Raw genomic sequence first — 16,465 nt, 5'->3', positions numbered from 1 at the left:
CTGTAGCTCCTAAGGGTTAAATTATCCAACCCTCATAGCGCTAGAGCAGTCCCAAGGCCAGAGGAACATAGTGTGGGCTGCAAACTCCTGAGGCGAAGCTATCAAGTCATTTTGGATTTGGGAGGAATGGTTGGTGTCTGCTCACCCTACACCCTGAGCATCACGGGGCACCTGAGCAGGTGATGCTGAAGATCCCCCTCTGGATGCAAACCCCCATCTCACACCTCCCTCCGGCTCAGGTACTTACGGAAGCAGCCCTGTCTCCAGTAGTAGTTGGGCAGGCAGTCGTCACACTTGGGCCCTGTGGCACCTTCTTTGCATTCACAGTAGCCGGTCTCGTTGCAGCGATCGTGCATGGAGCCGATCTGGTTGCAGTTACATTCTGGCCAAAGACAGGGCTGTTAGTGCCTGTCCTGCCTGGGGGCTTTGCGCCTTCTGATGCCCTGCGGGAGGTGTAGGTGACTTTGGAAAAATCTGGCTACGTGCTACGGGAGGGACCTTAGAGACCGAGGGGCTGGGAGGGCACAGAGGCTCCAACAGCGCACAGCCACGGGTGCAAGACCTCCCCCCTTTGGAGCTGAGCTCCTGGTAGAGCAGCGCACCCGAATCAAGTTGGAAAGATGTTATTTGGGCTTTGTTTTCAGGGAAGAGATGCCTTGGCAGGCTGCAGAGACCGTAACGGCTGCTGTCTAGGGAGCATGCAGGTGGACACGCCACCCTCGGAACTGAACTGAAGCCCACCCCAGAGACTGAGGTCCCGCACGAGCCGTCCCACGTCCTGGCGCCGCTGCCCGAGGCCGCCGGAGCGCTCACCTATGCATACATTCTCGTCATCCAGCTCCGCCGAGCTGTTGCGGTAGAAGCCCAGGCGGCAGTGCTGGCAGTGCTGGCCCCTCGTGTTGTGCTTGCAGCTCACGCAGGTCACCACGTTCAGGAAGTCGATGTAGCTGCAGCGGTTGGAGTGGCCGTAGCACTCGCAGTCTGTGGAGAGGAGGAGAGAGCTGGGGAGCTGGGCTGGGAGCATCCTCCCTCATGCTGGGCAGAGGCGAGGAGCCACGAGGCTTTGGAGGAGGCTCTTCACTGCCACGGGGGGGTTCAGGCTGGAAGCCATTGCTCAGAGAGCACCGTGGGGTCAGGGGGCTCTGTCCCCTTGGCGTGAGGACAGGCAGGAGCCAGCCCCTGACTGTCTCAGGGCATGATCTCTTTAAGGAAATGCATAATCATGGGAGCAGGCAGTGGAAGGGAGTCAGGTGTTAATTAAAGAGCTGCCTTGTTAATGAGCAGAGCCCAGCTTGGTGCCTGGGTTTGGCTCCGGTGGGGCTGCAGGACCTGCAAGGGAGCTGCGCTGGGGTGCGGAGCCCCAGCAAAGGCTGCGCTCTGCCTCGCTGCAGCGAGGAGGGGACTGACCCACGGGGTGGGACTGGCAGAGGGTGCAGCAGCGCTCGCTGCCTCCGGCGATGGGAAGGCCCTGGACTAGGCTGAAGTGGAGCTGAAGCTGCTGTGTGCCCAGGTAAAGCCTCGCTGCCTCTCTGGCTCTTTCCTCTCCGTGTCCTTTCTCACCATCCCCCTTGCTGTTGCACCTCCCAAATTGATGCTGGTTGTGAAGTGGGGTGACTCTCAGGTTAAAATGAGTGTATGCAAGGAAGCGTGGCTTGCATGGGGTCCTTCAAAGGATGGTGGGCAAGTGCGTGAAGGTTTGGACCAGGGCTGCCTGGCACAGCACAGGGATGCCTGCGAAGGCTGCTGGTGGGGTGGGAGATGTCGCCATCAGTTGGCCAAGCGCTGCTCCTATCCGCAGGGCTGACCTCTCTCAGCTGTGGGCGCGTGTTACAAAACAACGAGCTGGGTTTAATTTGCAGCCAGAGGAATTCAATTACTTGCTTCTTGTGTTTGCTATTTATTATCATGAATTGGGATGGTGACTACCTCGCAGTGTTAGATTCAGGGCACTGGATCTTTCTGGGAGTGTAAAAGTATGAACACAGGAGGAGAGGGGGTAGCCTAGTTGCCTTGTGGCCCAGTTGTCCCGGTCAGGGGGTGTCCCAGCCAGCACGGGCAGGGTTTAACGTGAGCAGAAACAGCGTCAGCCAGCTGTGAGCTTCCCCAGCCTTCAGAGAGGAGGCGGGAGGCTCGGAGCTGGGATTTTTTTCCAAGCTCTAGCATAAACATTCAAGGATGGCAGAAGGATGGGAGGGAAGGGTGTGGGTTGGCATGCACATGCGACTGGAGGAGGAGACTTGTCTCAATGAACTGATGATCAGGGAAGATGGAGCAGGGCAGAGGTTTCCCCATGGTTCACAGCTGCCTGAGGAGGAGCTGAAGAGTCCCTTGTAATCTTGACCCTCTGTGAAACAACTTCTGCCTGCTTGACTGATACCCAAAGAATTTCAGCTCAAACACTTCTGGCTGCTGCAATTCCCAAGCAGTGTTTCACCACAGGCAGGGCTGCACGCCTACATACAGCGAACCGTGACTCGGATCGGCAAACCCTCCCTGCCTTCTCCACGTCAGAGGCTGCTGGACCATATCACCTGGGCAAAGACTAGGAGCCCTGGACCACCTAGTGCTCCCTCCTCTTACCTTTATATGTTTCAATAGGAGCCACTGGGCCAGAGTCTTGTTTGAGCCGGATGAGTTTTGAGCTCTTTGAGGAAGCTTAAGAAAAATCAGAGACATGCTTTTTTCTCGCCGCTTAGCACCGCTCCGCGTCCTACCCTACCACAAGCAGCTCTGCTACGAGAACAATGCCGAGCCAAGAACACTGCTCTGGCAGCGCTGGCATCTATTTCTGCACCAGACAGCTGGTAGCTGCTAAATTTCTCTTCTCCCTTCCTCAAAGTTTGATGCAGGAAAAACTCAACGCACAGCGCTGTTGCAACGCACAGAGCCGGGAGGAGCTACTTGCACAACCCCCCGTTTATGCATGTTCGGTGGTGTGAATTGGGTTACCCAGGATAAGGATCTGCAAGCCAAATCAGCTTAAAAAAACCCAAAAAATCTACTGGCTATGGGCTCAGTTTGATGGAGGTCACATCAACTGGCACCCGAAAAGCTCCTAGGAGTGCAGCTAGGAGGACAAACGCGATGGAGGTGGTATCTGGCAGGGCTTGCTACAGGGTCCCGCAGAGCACGTGCTGCTCCAGCCCAGCTTGTCCCCACCAGCACGTACCTGGCTTCTTCCCGTGCCTCTTGCCTGCAGAGTGTGCTGTGCGCCCTGCTTTGCTCTTCGGAGCCGCTACGCCAGATGAGAAAACACATCTGAGTGTTGTGGTGGGGAGAGGGCTCCCAGGGCCAGCCCGGCCCAGTTGGGCTGGGATATTCCCCCAGGGTAGGGGGCTGTGCTGCCAGCCAGACCCCTGTCCCACACGGAATGACCGGGGTGCTGGGGGTAAAGGCCATCCTTTTCAAATCAAGCTGATGGGGTTTGGTGCTTGTGGTGGGGGGAGGGGAGGGGGTTGTGCTTTGGCACCCCGTCAGGGGTAAGGTTGAGCAGTGCTGAGATCCCACAGGGTGTTTAGGAATGGGTCCCACCAGTTTTTGTGGCGTGCCAGCCCTTGCAGAGTGCTGGGTGGGCATTGCCATCTGCGTCCCACTGGTGTCGGTCACCTCCCTGCAGTGATAGCAATGGCAGGAGGTGGCTGTGCTCCACACCCCTAGAGCTCAGCCATGGCCAGGGTGGGCCCACTCCTGCCTCTGTGAGGCTGCTGTGGCACTGAGGCCTCTTTGGGTCTCCATGACTTCCTCTGGTGCCATGGTGGGTTGGCATGGTGTCCAGACCCTCCACCAACACGGCCTCTCCAGCCCTTGTGGCCATCACAGGCCACCATGGCCTCCTCCATCCCCTGACGTGATGGCTGAGCACGGAACATGGTGGCCTCTGCTCGCAGGCACTCAGCAGTGGACCAGCACAATGCAGGAGGACTGGGGCATGTTGTTCCTGCCATGAGGGAAGTGGGGGAGCCCAGAGGGGAAGGAGTAGCTCAGTAGGTCCCTGGGGCTCTCCAAAGCCCCACGTTTCTTCAGTGGGTGCTGCAGGTGGCCCTGGCAGCCATATCCTTGTGTAGAAGCACCCATGGTTGTGCCTATCCCTCAGGAGCAGGGGGCCATGGCCATGAGGAGGCTCCATGGGGTGTTGGGAGCAAGGTGATCTGCTAATGAGGCTTGGCCCTGTTGGGCCAGATCAGCAGATCAGCCCAATTAATCTTGTCCAATTAACCTTGGCAAGGGAAGGTGCATGCCTCTCACCTCATGGCTAAAAAAACCCTTCCCAAAGCAGCTGGGTTGCCCATGGGCTCTCCTGGGGCCCAAGAACACTCCTGCAGCCATCCCAGCCCCAAACACATCTCCAAAAAGTTCTCCATGGGGCTGGATGAGCAGAACTGAGCTGAGGTGGACCGTCTGACTAAGAGAGCAGATTGTATGATGGAGGGTCATGCCGAGGATGGGTGGGTTGTCCTGGCTTACAGGCACTGGGGGAGAAACCTAACCTGTCCTGTCCTGCCCTTGGGGACAGGCATGGCCTTACCTCGAATGTTCTTGGGAGGGTCTGGTGGCTTTGGCTTGGGTCCAAGCGTTGCTGTGTTTGGTGGGCGCTGAACAGCTTACGGTGGCATCAGTTAGAAAGAACATCGGGTTTAATACAGATCGCCCTTGTTTGCTTAAAAAGGTGGCAAAGGGACCCTGGAAGCTCTAGGCAGGTACCTAGGGTGGGTTTGCAGAGCCATAGCTGGCTGAGGATGTGTTGAAGCAGCAATGAGAGACAAAGTCTCCTGGAAATTAGTCTTTAAATGTGAAGAGACAGAAAAAGTACTCCTAAGGGGAGGGAGCTGCCAGATGGATGAGTGTTGGCATGTGGTCATCACACTGCCCATGCATGGAGAGAAGCTGAGTCTGCGGACCACTGTCAAGACTCAGAAGTCCCCTTTGTTTGGCACAGACTGTCAGCATCACCTGGTGTTGATGCCCACGGTGTAGGCCTTTTCCTTGTTACTGTGTCGAATGGTTTTGCCTCTCTGTGAAGCCAGCGACAGGCCCAAAAGCACAACGATTCCAAAGATCCTCAATTTCAGCATTTTGTCCCCCAGCTGAGTATTTCCAAACACTGGGTTGTGTCCTGGGCCCAGCTGCAGCAGTTATGTTCTGCACTGGAAGGGATGCTAATGTCTACGGCTGGAGCGAGCTACAGGGATCTCAGCTGGGAACAGGACTTGAGCGCCAAGGGGCAACTGCCGAAGTGCGTGTGCTAGTGAGAACCCTGAGGAGCAGAAACTTCAGCCTCAACAGCGAGTGTGAAGCCTCCCAAGGTTCCCACCAGAAGCAGGTCACCTTAGGCAGTCAAGCAGGAGACCGAAGCAAGGAAATACATAAGAAGGCATCTATGCTACAGACGACACGGGCCTATCTATTTACAAAGTTATTCTGCTCTACAAACAGACTCCGGTCTCGGGAGATGACAGGATTTCCATGATCCTCTCGGTTCACCCCAGCAGCAAGCTGTGAACAATCTCTTCTACCACTTACCATCCTCATCTTTCATGTATACGACTAAACCCCGAGGCTCAAACCAGCCCCACCAGATTCCCAGCTGCGTGTCAGGCACAGACAAACCCTGAGCTTTTTCCCAGGCGGGAGGAAGAGAGAGCTGCATGGAAAGCGGAGATGCAGAACTAGAAACTAAAGCGCTCGCCGGGCGTCGGGAGCTGGTGCTCGCTGGCCAGGACCCAGCCCAGCCCCGCGTCTCCTACCTTCTGCTCCTGGGCCAGCCCTGCCCACTTGCAGCGGGGCAGCCTCCGACAAGCCGGTGTAGTCTTGCAGCGATCAAAGGGGAAATCTGTGTTACTGGGTGTGCTGGGGGGAACTGGTAACCAGCGGGGAGCTCTGCAGCACTCTGATGGAGGGCCAGAGCTTCGGAGGGCAAAACCAACCCTGCGCCACGGCTGCTTGACGCAAGTGCCGCCGGCGGCGTTGGGCGGCTGGTGCGTCCTGGGGCGCTGGAGGGGCTGGGCAGCCCTTGCGATGCAGAGGGCAGGACAGCAGCGGGGTGCTGAGCTGCCCGCTCTCAGCCCAGACGAACACACGGTGTTTCGCTCGTGGGTTTGCAATAAGGACCTCAGTGACTGCGCTGCACCTCTCTGCTTTGGAAGAATGGGACTGAGAAGCAGCGCAGGTGTCGTGTAAGGGAGGCACCAAGTCCTGGATTCTAATCCAAACTTCTAGGCCTTCCTTCAGGCTCTGCTCTTCCTTCAGAAATACTCAGTTTAAAGAATTTGCAAGCCACTGCTGAGAAATTAAACGAGCAAGAAATTGATAGATCACTTGTTTGATTTCCTTGCAAACCCTCATCCCCACCGGCTCCATACCCCTCCCCGTCTCCTCAATATTGGTGACAATCTTCAGGTTTGCTAGAAAACAAACCAAGGAATAAAATTTTAAAAGCCATATTATTAATTTCAAGCTCCAGTTGGGTAACATAAGGAGGAGGAGGGAAAAAAAAAAAAAATCTCTTAATCCTTGCCAAGTTTCAAAGGACAAACCCAAGTAGGAGAGAAATGTGATTTCCCAGCCTCGTCAAGGGGATGATAAACAATGTAGAATAAAAAAGAAAAAAAAAAATATTTTTAATGACAAGCTTTAAGAGAAGGTGATAGACATTGTCCTTTTCAGCTGGAAAGTGGGAACCAATTGATATTAATATGGTGTAAAAGAGAATATGAAAAAAGCCCTGTGCAAATTGGCAAGGGTTTAATTAGAGTCACAATAAAAAACAGCCCTGGAGGCATTTTGCTTTTTAGTCATTCACATACACCTCCACTCAAGCGCATTTACAGAGCCAGGAAAATTATTAATGCTCATTATCCTGAGAACCTTTCCCTTGTAGCTCTGGGACATTAATGGACAGTTTTATGTTTCAGGAGACACACATTTCACCCCCGGACCCAGTTCATACAGATGGCAAACACTGGGCAGCTCCTGTCTCAGGGCACTTGTATCAGCCCTGATGAAAATTGCTGGTCTTGGTGGATTTCTGGGGAAGTAGAATAGATTGAACCAAGAAGTCACGCTTCATAGCAAGACCATGGGGGCAAACAGCACTGGAGGAGTGGGGAAGGACCCTGAAAAAGTCCTTCTCAAAACATAAATGCAGGGTCCCCTTTCTGCAGGACCTACGCAAAGCCAGGCTTTCAGGGCTTTCAGTGCTCTCTCTCCTGGAACTTTTAACCATCAACCAGGGAGTGGGTTGGTTTTTGTTTTTCCCAGAGGTGAACTGGCACTGCTGAAACTGCTACAAACCAGAGGGGAGGAAAAATGAAAGCAGGGAAAAAGAGCTGCTTTTTTTTTTTTTTTTTTTTTTCTTATTTTGAATGTGGGGAAAAATTGTAACAAATGGCAAGGAAGAATTTGACAAGCTTCAGGGAAGGTTTTGAAATAACAGAGAATAGCACTTAATTCATCTTCCTTAGGGTAACTCTGCAATTTCCCTTCCCTCTACCTGTTTTGGCAGCCTTGACTGCCTTCAGACCACAGACCGTGCCCGTAAACTCATTCTTCTCCCCCCTCTCACCACACGACAGGCGACCGGGCACAGAAACATCCTACAAACATGACCACAGCTCCACCTTGACCACGGAAAACACCACGAGCAGCCAAAGGAAGCAGATGTCTAGCAGATCCATGCAACCCAGAGACAACCCAAATCTAATCTACTCCTCTAGCCTACGTGCTACGTTGCTTTCTGCCTTGCTGCTACCCACTAGTGTGCGGAGGCATGAAGGAGAAGGGAAAAACACATCGGTCTGGCTTTAAATACCTGGTTTTTTCTGTGTTTCTCTCACAGGCACAGAGGCAGTGAACTCAGAGGCTGGTCTGACGATGCTTGCTTATGGTGGGAAGCAGAAATCCAGAGGGCAGAAGACAGTGTGTAAATTAGAGGGTGAAACAGCATAGGGATAAGGCAGGGCTCGAACAGGACTTTTTTTGTTCAAAGGTCTGGCTGAGGTGGCTTTAAAGCAAGGTGGGATTCATTTAATGCTTAAAATTCATTTAATGCTTAAAATTCAGAAGGGAGCTAACGACAGAGTCTCTCACTTTGGGACACTGACCCAGCTTGGGGTTATTGCGTCTCCTGCAAATGGACATCTTACCAGGAGCTCCGAGGGTCATCTCTTTAACAAGATGTTTCCCTTGAGGTCCAGGCAAATTAGATTCACAGTCCCTTGGGAATGTCATGGTATTTAAAGAAGTACTTTACATTTTGCAGGACCAGAGGGGGAAGAATGACTCTGGTCAAAAGTAGGTCAGAATTAGGCTGTGCCTTGGTTCCCCCTTCCTGGTTAAGGGCACGCAATGGATCTTTGGCATCCATCCGAGCATGCTGCCCAGGTAACAGAGCAGGTCCCTGAGCTGCTGGGTGGCCTTGACTACCTTCTGATTTGGAGGACTGTCTCCATCCCCAGGCACAGCGTTCTGGGGTGGGGATGGAGAAACACGGACGGGGGTCTGGATGGGGGCAAGGAGCTCCAAGCTCAGGCCTGACTGTACCAAGCCAGAGATCTGGCAGCTGGACTACAATTTATTTATTTATTGTGTTCCTTGCCATCAGTTAATGAAAGCGCATATTCTCTGCCCAGGAATCAGGTTTTGGAGAAGGAATAAACCCCGAGGTGCATGACATCTCCCAGGTCCCCTGGAGCAGTTTGGCAAGAGACACTGTCCCTCCGCTCCCACCAACCCCGCGCAGATGCTGTCCTGCCCGCCCCAGATGTATGACGCAAGCGAGGCAGAGCACTGCAAATCCCACACGAGACAGACACTAAACACACCACCCACACGTACACAGCACTTGAAAAAAAAAAAAAAAAAAGGCCTAAAAATGTTCTATGGGCAAGCATGGATAAAAATCAATGACCCCAAGAGCATGGTGCAGATGTCGATGTGATGCCCTGCCACTGCTGGGGCCATGGCGATGGTGTGAGCTCGGGGCAGGGGCGGTGGAGGAACATCTTCCTCCATGTGTACAGCAGGGGCCTGGGTGAGGAGCACTTCTGAACGGACATGAGACTTGCACTTCTTTGCCCAGGGTTGCTCCAACTCCATCGAAGTTGGAGCTAAACCCTTAGCTTCCTGATTAACTACTCAAGCAGGGTACTTCCATGAATATATATCTATATTTGCATAAACATGCAATCAAGTTTCCTCATCCCTTTGACTGGCTTCTGGCAGCTCCCCCAGACAGACTGTTACTAACATACTGTGGGTGTAAAACGTCCTCCTGGGAAATATCAGGCCCAGAAAGCATGGCAAGGGGAGGAATGCGTGTCTAATTCCCCCATGAGAAGCTTAAAAAAAAATGTCCTGCTGTTAAGTTTTATCTGCTCATTTCCAACAGAAAAGTGAAAACACTGTCTCCTTGTTCACGCGGGGAGGGAAGGAGGAACCCCTGGCAAAAGGACAAAAGTTTTCCTCCACGAGGTGATTTTAGAAACGAGGAAAGGGTGTTGCTGGCATGTGCACGAGCTCCAGCCCTGCACGCTCCCTCACTGCTTGTACAGCGGCTGCCTGGGGAATGCGAGAGTGCGGCTCTGCCCTAGGAAAACTGCCCTTGAAGACGCAGCCGGCCTGCACTACATCCCTGAGTCCGGCCGCTGGGACGTGGTGCAGGATTGAAAGAGCCAGCAAGGACAGAGCCAGCTTCTCCCTCGACCCGGCGGTCCGTCCCTGGCACGGCTTAGCAAAGCCTCGGGGCTGCTCTGAGCCTGGCGGCGGGTGGCAGGAGGTGGTCACCCGCGTGCCGAGGCAGCAGCTCTCCATGGGGAAGGTTCCCCGTCCGAGCGAGCAGCCGGCGGGGCAGAGCAGCACCCAGCCTTCCCCACTGTGTTCTGGGAGCAGCACCCAGTGAGTACAGTGGGGGCAACCCTCCTGCCGGCTCTGGTACCGCACGTGGACGTCAGGAATAGAGCAGGATGGGGTACGATTCCCCTCTCCTTCCAGCTGGGCAAGACTGGGTATGTGGTTTAATTTTACAGTGGGACAGTAAAGCCTTCATTGCTTTCCTGCCCTGCCTTGTGGTGGGAGCTGTAAGAGAGCAGGACAACGTTGCCAAGTGGCTCTAGGAGGGATGGATGATGAAAACTTTATATTTAAAAAGAAAAATAAAAAAAACCTGAGAGGAAAAAGGGAAAAGCGTTGCTTCCCCCGCATCCAGTCCTGGCTCCACTTCTGGCTGCCCTGATGATAACATGGCGAGGTCAGCCAGTCAGTGGGGCTGTCAACCCGTGGCATGGTTGCCTCTTGGCTTTGAGGTGGGACCCGCTCCCTGCTCACAGGGACTACAACAGTTGCTCCTAGCTTGTTACACACATCAAAGTGCCCTTGGACTGAATAGAGAGAACAGCAAACCATGACTGCCCAGAGGCTGGGGGATATGAACTGAGTCAGGGTGATTTTTATCCATGTCCTTTTATCATCCTACAGAGCAGATAACCGGGGCCACCGACACAGCAGCCCCATGCGTTCCCCACCGCCACCGGAGGAGCTGGAACGGGAAGCAGCCAAAGAGAGGAGCCCAGCGGCAGAGTCCTGGCCCTCCAAGCACAGCGGGGAGTGTGGCACCCACCTGGCTGGGTGGTGGTGGCAGGTAGGGGGGTGCTGGTGGTGGTGGAGGTGGTGGTGGTTGAGGTTGTTGTGGTGGTGGTGGTTGTGGTGGTGCTTTTTGTGGTGGTAACCCGCTGCGGTCGCTCATAGACTAGCAAGCAAAGAGAAGAGGTGGGAGGCACTTACTGCGGGGGGAACAGAGGGTCTCCTTGCCAGCCCGCACACCCGTAAGGCTGCCGCTGCTGGGGCTGAACTGGTGACCGATTTCCCAGCACGGCTACAACTGGGGCACTGAGAGGATTAAGGCGATGGCGGCTCGATGACGCTGGATGCAGCGAGCACGTGTGTGCACGCAGGGGCCGGAGGCTGTGGCCGTATCAGCTTACTCTGTCCGTGCAGATATTGGCTTAAATACTTACAGCTCTAACATAAACTAATTGCCAATTAAGCTGAAAGGGGGAAACAAAAGCCCGTGTGGGCAGGGATGGGGTGAAGAGCGGGCGGGAGGTGCACAGGAGCCCCCAGCCCACCCTGCCAGGAGGTGGGCTTCCACTGCCTGACGTCTGCGGGCCATCTGGCAGAGCCTTGCCTACCCCGGCTCCGTAAACAGCACCAGGCTCTTCTGTCACCCCCCAGGCAGCAAAATACCCGGTGCCATCAAAACCAACCTGTACCAGTGGCATTATGAATTTCCACTGGCACCCTTCGTTCAGCAGGGCGAATTAATTGGTGGCTTCACGTCAGTGAGCCCCCGCGGAGCTGTGTGGGAGCGATCCCGGGTACGGTGCTCATCCCACGGCGCTCGCCACAACAGCCCAAACCGAAATAACACTCGGAACACAAATTCCTACTTGACTTACACCTGCTGCCCTCCTGTCCTTGTTTGTCCCACTGCTTCATGCAGATTATCATGCTTAATTTCATAATAGCCCTGAGCTAGTTTAAATACTTAATTTAGGTCACTCCTAGTCTCCTATGCAGGCTAAATAATCTCTCCTTAACTGGCCTTGGACACAAATCCCTCCTGTCCATCCCCTGCGCATTGCTTCCAGCATCCCCCCCAGCTTCTCTCTAGCAGAAAATTTTGACGGGAAACATTTTCCAGTGAAACAAAGGTAGCACTGAGGATACTAAGCTCTGTTAAGAAGGGAAAAAAGAGTTATCAAAATGGTTTTGACCAGAAAGCAAAGAATATTTTGGGCTGTTGAAACATTCAGTTCTTTTTTTTTAATCCTAAATTACTTAGGGGAGACTTTTAATTTTTATTGGAAATTATTAACCATTTAAATTTAACTGCTTTAAATCTAAATATGGCTCATTTACCCAGAAAAACTGTCCTCCACTTTTCAATTAGATGCATTTTTCTTAATTACATTTGCATTCCTCTGAAACTACTTCTCCTCTGATTCTTTCCACTTGCCTGCGAACCAAAGAATTCATTATTCATTCAGCTCTTGGATTCATTTCTTCTGGAGGGTAATTCCGAGCCACAAAACTCAAACCCAGGCTTCTGCTTACCCAAAACTCAAGGCTCTTTGATATCAAGCTACCTCCAGCTTTGTTAAATAAGGAGTCCTATCATACCATCAATCTTTCAATAGAAATCCCCGCTGAGCACTACTGTCTTTGCAGCCGACGCTTCATAGGCATATGTTTACCTACACACACACACGTACATACAGATGTACACACACCCTATACATGTTTTTTTTATCTATAGCCAAAGGTGACCCAGACTAGATGCTGTGCCAAATAATGCTGTGCTCCTTCTCAGAGCAGAAGTCTGCGATACTGGGGGGCGGGGGGAAAGTTCACAGCGAGCACTGGTGGTTTTGAAGAGTCTTTTTTTATTTCCTTTCCGGCTGCCATACTAACGAACCTCATGGGGGGAAACCATGCCAAAGGAAGAGGCAAAATGAAGCTACTGATGTCAAAGGAAGAAAATATAAGACTCTTTGACAGAACAGAAAATGAGGCACAATTAGGGAAGACTTATTGCCTGGAAAATGATAATGGACAGAAAATAACCATATATTTTTTTTCCTAGTGATATCCACAAGGGCCATGCACCGGGGTGTTAAATGCCAGCATTTCAGTTATGTTTTTACTTACTGCCAAAGGCTGAGCCTGCAGCTGCACCTGGAAAAAAATAAGAAGAAGCCTGGTCACTGGAAGCAGGACACCACAGGCTCTGATAGCAGCAGCAGATCAAACAGATACACAATGTGGGACCAAACAGAAATTAATTAGCGGGGGTCTTGCTCACAGGAATGTGTTTGCTGCACCATCTTAAAAGCTGCTTTTGTCAAACCAGGCAGGGCTGTCTGGGGTCTGGGCATCTCAAGCCTTTCACCTGGGGAAGAAAAACCAGCGTGGTCCTTGCCGATGGGTTTTTCTGGTAACTGATTCCTTGACCTGCCGGTAAAGCCCAGCAAAGGACAAGCAGCATCTGCTGAGGTTCCCTGAGCTAAGTACAAGCTGCAGGGTCTGAATCGGCTTGTTGTACCTTGGGCAGTTCTCTGCGAGTGGGAAGGGCTGAACACCCTTCTCACTGCAGTGCTTTGCTCAACAGGGCGCTGCAAAGCCACTGGTCTCAAACCCACCAGTCAAAGACCATCCAAGGACCAGCTTCTGGCTTTTGGTACCCAGGAGACTGATGGCCACGCTCCTCTCTGTGGATGAATCCTGGAGAGTCTCGGCTTTGCATGAACATAAAAGCACAGGACCACCAAGAGGAGAGGACTTCAGAGAACTGTTGCAGAGGAAGAGGATGTTGATGGGGGAAGGAGGAAGCAACAGAGAGAGAGTCGGGGTCGGGGGTGGGGAGGAAGAAGACTGAGTGACAGATGGGAAGAGAGATGAATGGGAGAAGAAAGAGCAGAGGAGAAAGAAATGGGAAGAGACACAAGGAACAGAGGGGAGGGAAAGAGAGAGAACAGCATGTCTGTGCCTGTCAACACCAGAAACTCTCCCAAGCTCCTTTGAAGCAATGCAGCCGCTTGGTGAGAGCTGACAAGCTCGTTCCCTTTCAAAGAACCTGCTCGTCTACCAGCCCTGGCACACACAAAACATTCCCATCACGGCCTTCGGAGCCTGAATTTCAGCTTTGATCATCTTAAAGCACATAAATCTTTCAAAAAATTTGGGGGGAGGGAGGGAAAAGATTCTCTTTGGTAATGCTCAAAGCTGCTGCTTGAAAGGCTGGAGTGGCTAGTGTGGCTCCGTGACATTTAAACAAGTCTGCTAATGTGGACTGGACAGAAACCCAGGAGAAACTGGCCCATCTGTGATGTTTCCTGCCCCAATTCCCCTGCTCGAACGATGGTGGGTATGCATCCTTCATCTCGTCTGCGCGCCTTTGCTTCTGTCAGTGCCTTGCTCCAGCAGGCAATTGGATGAGACTGGAGCTGCGCAGATGGACTGCAGCTCGCGGTGCTCGCCTGAAATGCTGACATACACAGAACGGGATCCAGAAAGCAATCCAGAAAGCAACCTGCACTCCCGCAGCGGAGCAGTGCCAACGCTGAGCCCGTGGACTACTTGACAGCCAGTGCTCTGCTGTGGCTAAATAATGTCTTCCTCAAAGGACAATAATTCGCATTGCCACAAAGCCATGGACCTACATCTTGGCCCAAGGTCATCCTTCCTGTTCTTGACCATCCTTTGGGCTCATCACTCATCTACCAGTAGCCAATAAATCACCTCTGCATCCACCCAGAACCTCTCTCATTTCTCTGTGTACCAAGACATGAGTAAATACCCGCTTCCCTTCCGAAAGCTGAGCATCCTGCACTGACTCAAGATGGAGAAGGACAAGATGAGAATCCGCTCCCATCTGTGGGTGTCATGCAGCCCAAGGTGGGAGCGCGGCCAGGGCTGGCTCGCTGCAGGTTACTTACATGCGTTGGGGGACCCGTTGGGGAGAGGCAGGTAGGATCCTGCTCGCCAAGACCTGGAGCGAAAGTTCTTCTTGCACTTGCCGCAGTCCTGCCCCGTGGTGTTGTGCTCACACTCGCACTGAAGGCTGCCCTCTTTGAAGGTGCACAGGTTAGCGTGGAGGTTGCATTTACACCTGGAAGAGGAAGACAGGAGAAGAGCTGTCAGGTATTACTGCTATTCCTCCTTGCCCCTGGCGTAGTGCTGTCCCTGTGCGTGAAAATGTAGCGGTGAAGCTGGGCTGGTTACCCCTTTCCTGTTCCTTCTGCAGGACTTTTTCACTGAACTCAGCTGCTTGCCTTGGGTAGCTGGAGCAGTGGTTACGATGTCCACGTCCTCGCCCAAGGTGGATCTGCAGTCTGTATTCCAAGATGAGAGATACTTTACTCCCACCATCCGACTGCAGTAGCACAGATCGTTTAATGGTAAGTCAACATCTCCAGCTGAGACTCCAGGAAGGAGTCACACGTGTTTTTTTCAGAAATCTGCGTGAGCAGCTCAGATGTAGGCATGTATTTGGAGGCAGAGAGGACAGTCTCAAGCTTTAGATGGAGAAGCATAGCTAACACTGGTGGGACTCAGCCCCTTAACCCCCACGCAGCATGCTGAAGGCAAGAGCATTTTCTCCTGTGAAGTTGCACAACGCAAACCCTTTTCCCTACGTGCAAAGCAGCTCCAGCCTGCTGTGACCAAAATAACACAGAGAACAAGTCACCATCAGAATCTGCCTTTTAGTCCCTGCCTCATCAGAGAAGACAACAACGAAAACCACTATTCAGCAATTTGCAAACATTAGCAAACTTTTAATGAGCTGTAGTGCAGTATGCAGGGAATAATTATCTCCATGCACAATAATTCCTGTTGCTCAGACTCCGGAGATGACTTGCGCAGAGCACAGAGGCTGAGCCCATAACTCACACGTGGCTCTGGTGACTCCTGGGCCTGAGCTCAGGCCATCAGACAGAGAGTTCAGGGACCAAACCCCCTCAATTCATTCCAGACCGTGGATTCCTAAGCACAGCCCACTGTTTTTTCACTGCTTTGTGCAATAATTTACACTCTCAGAAGCAGAACTACTAGGAAACAATAACACTGTGCCTTATGCGAACAGGTAGAGGAGTCTGACTGGGCAGCACTTCGTTTTACAGGGCTAATTGCACGAGAGATGCAGAGCTGAGGGGAACAACCCGCTTGCAGAGAAGACAGAGGAAAGGTGGCCTGCTTCTTCTTGTGCTCTGTCTGCACTGGGATAAACAAACTGGATCAGGCTGAGAGCCGTCAGCCGGGTTCCTCCCAGCTGCCAGCACCATGTGTGGCCACCAGCCCCTGGTGCCTCTCCCCCTCTCCCTTGGAGCCGCCAAAGATGCTCCCCAGCCGCCTGCCTGACCCGCTGAGGCTGCCTTTGCTGTGCTCCTGCTCACGCGTGGCTGGATAAGCTGACCTCGCGTATGATTTTTTTTTTTTCCCTCTCCCTCCCCTCCCTGTCCTTAATTCTAGCAAACCCCGCTCAGAGGCTAAGCATAAGCTGGATGAACAGTCTCCCTCCCCATCTTACAACCCTGCCCTGTCTCTGACCAAGCAGGGGAAGGAATATTGCAGTCTCTAAAAGGGAGGAAGGAAGAAAATGTTGTCCACGGAGCAGAGGCAGGCACACTCAGCATGCTCCACTTGAAGACGTGTGTTAGCGAGAGCTGGAGATGCCATGTCACGGCTGAAAGCACTAACAGCCTCCGAGCACCAGTGCTCTGGGAGCAAGCCGCGAATCCGAGTGTCCGGGGGAAGGAAGTGGCTTTGGCTGGTACCTGCACAGGAGGGATGCTGTATTTCAGCTGCTCCGTGTCCCCTCTGCCTCTGATGGGGAAGGATTTCAGCTGAGTTGTCCCAGCCCTTTGGCAGAGGCAATGCCCAGCCCCGGGGTGCTGCGGAGCCTGACTCTGAA

At 52.9% G+C, this 16,465-nt stretch overlaps 1 protein-coding gene across 2 annotated transcripts in view; it reads right to left on the bottom strand.

The window, feature by feature from the left end:
* The window catches only part of NTNG2 (netrin G2), a 47,116-nt gene that overhangs the window by 318 nt on the left and 30,333 nt on the right, over positions 1-16,465 (bottom strand). The window contains exons 3-11 of one of the 2 annotated variants that reach the window (XM_086475703.1): positions 14,490-14,662; positions 12,703-12,729; positions 10,613-10,741; positions 7,808-7,876; positions 4,526-4,576; positions 3,170-3,235; positions 2,581-2,655; positions 814-981; positions 248-382 (exon numbers count right to left, since the gene is read on the bottom strand). In XM_086475703.1, the coding sequence (XP_086331829.1) occupies positions 248-382; positions 814-981; positions 2,581-2,655; positions 3,170-3,235; positions 4,526-4,576; positions 7,808-7,876; positions 10,613-10,741; positions 12,703-12,729; positions 14,490-14,662 (893 nt within the window). The remainder of the gene's footprint in view (positions 1-247; positions 383-813; positions 982-2,580; positions 2,656-3,169; positions 3,236-4,525; positions 4,577-7,807; positions 7,877-10,612; positions 10,742-12,702; positions 12,730-14,489; positions 14,663-16,465) is intronic. The other variant, XM_009961330.2, reaches the window with a different exon arrangement.

Source organism: Leptosomus discolor, chromosome 19 (assembly GCF_034619465.1).
Source record: "Leptosomus discolor isolate bLepDis1 chromosome 19, bLepDis1.hap2, whole genome shotgun sequence".
Lineage (NCBI taxonomy): Eukaryota > Metazoa > Chordata > Aves > Leptosomiformes > Leptosomidae > Leptosomus > Leptosomus discolor.
The sequence above is the reverse complement of the archived record's forward strand: the minus strand, read 5'-3'. Positions and strand labels throughout refer to the sequence as shown.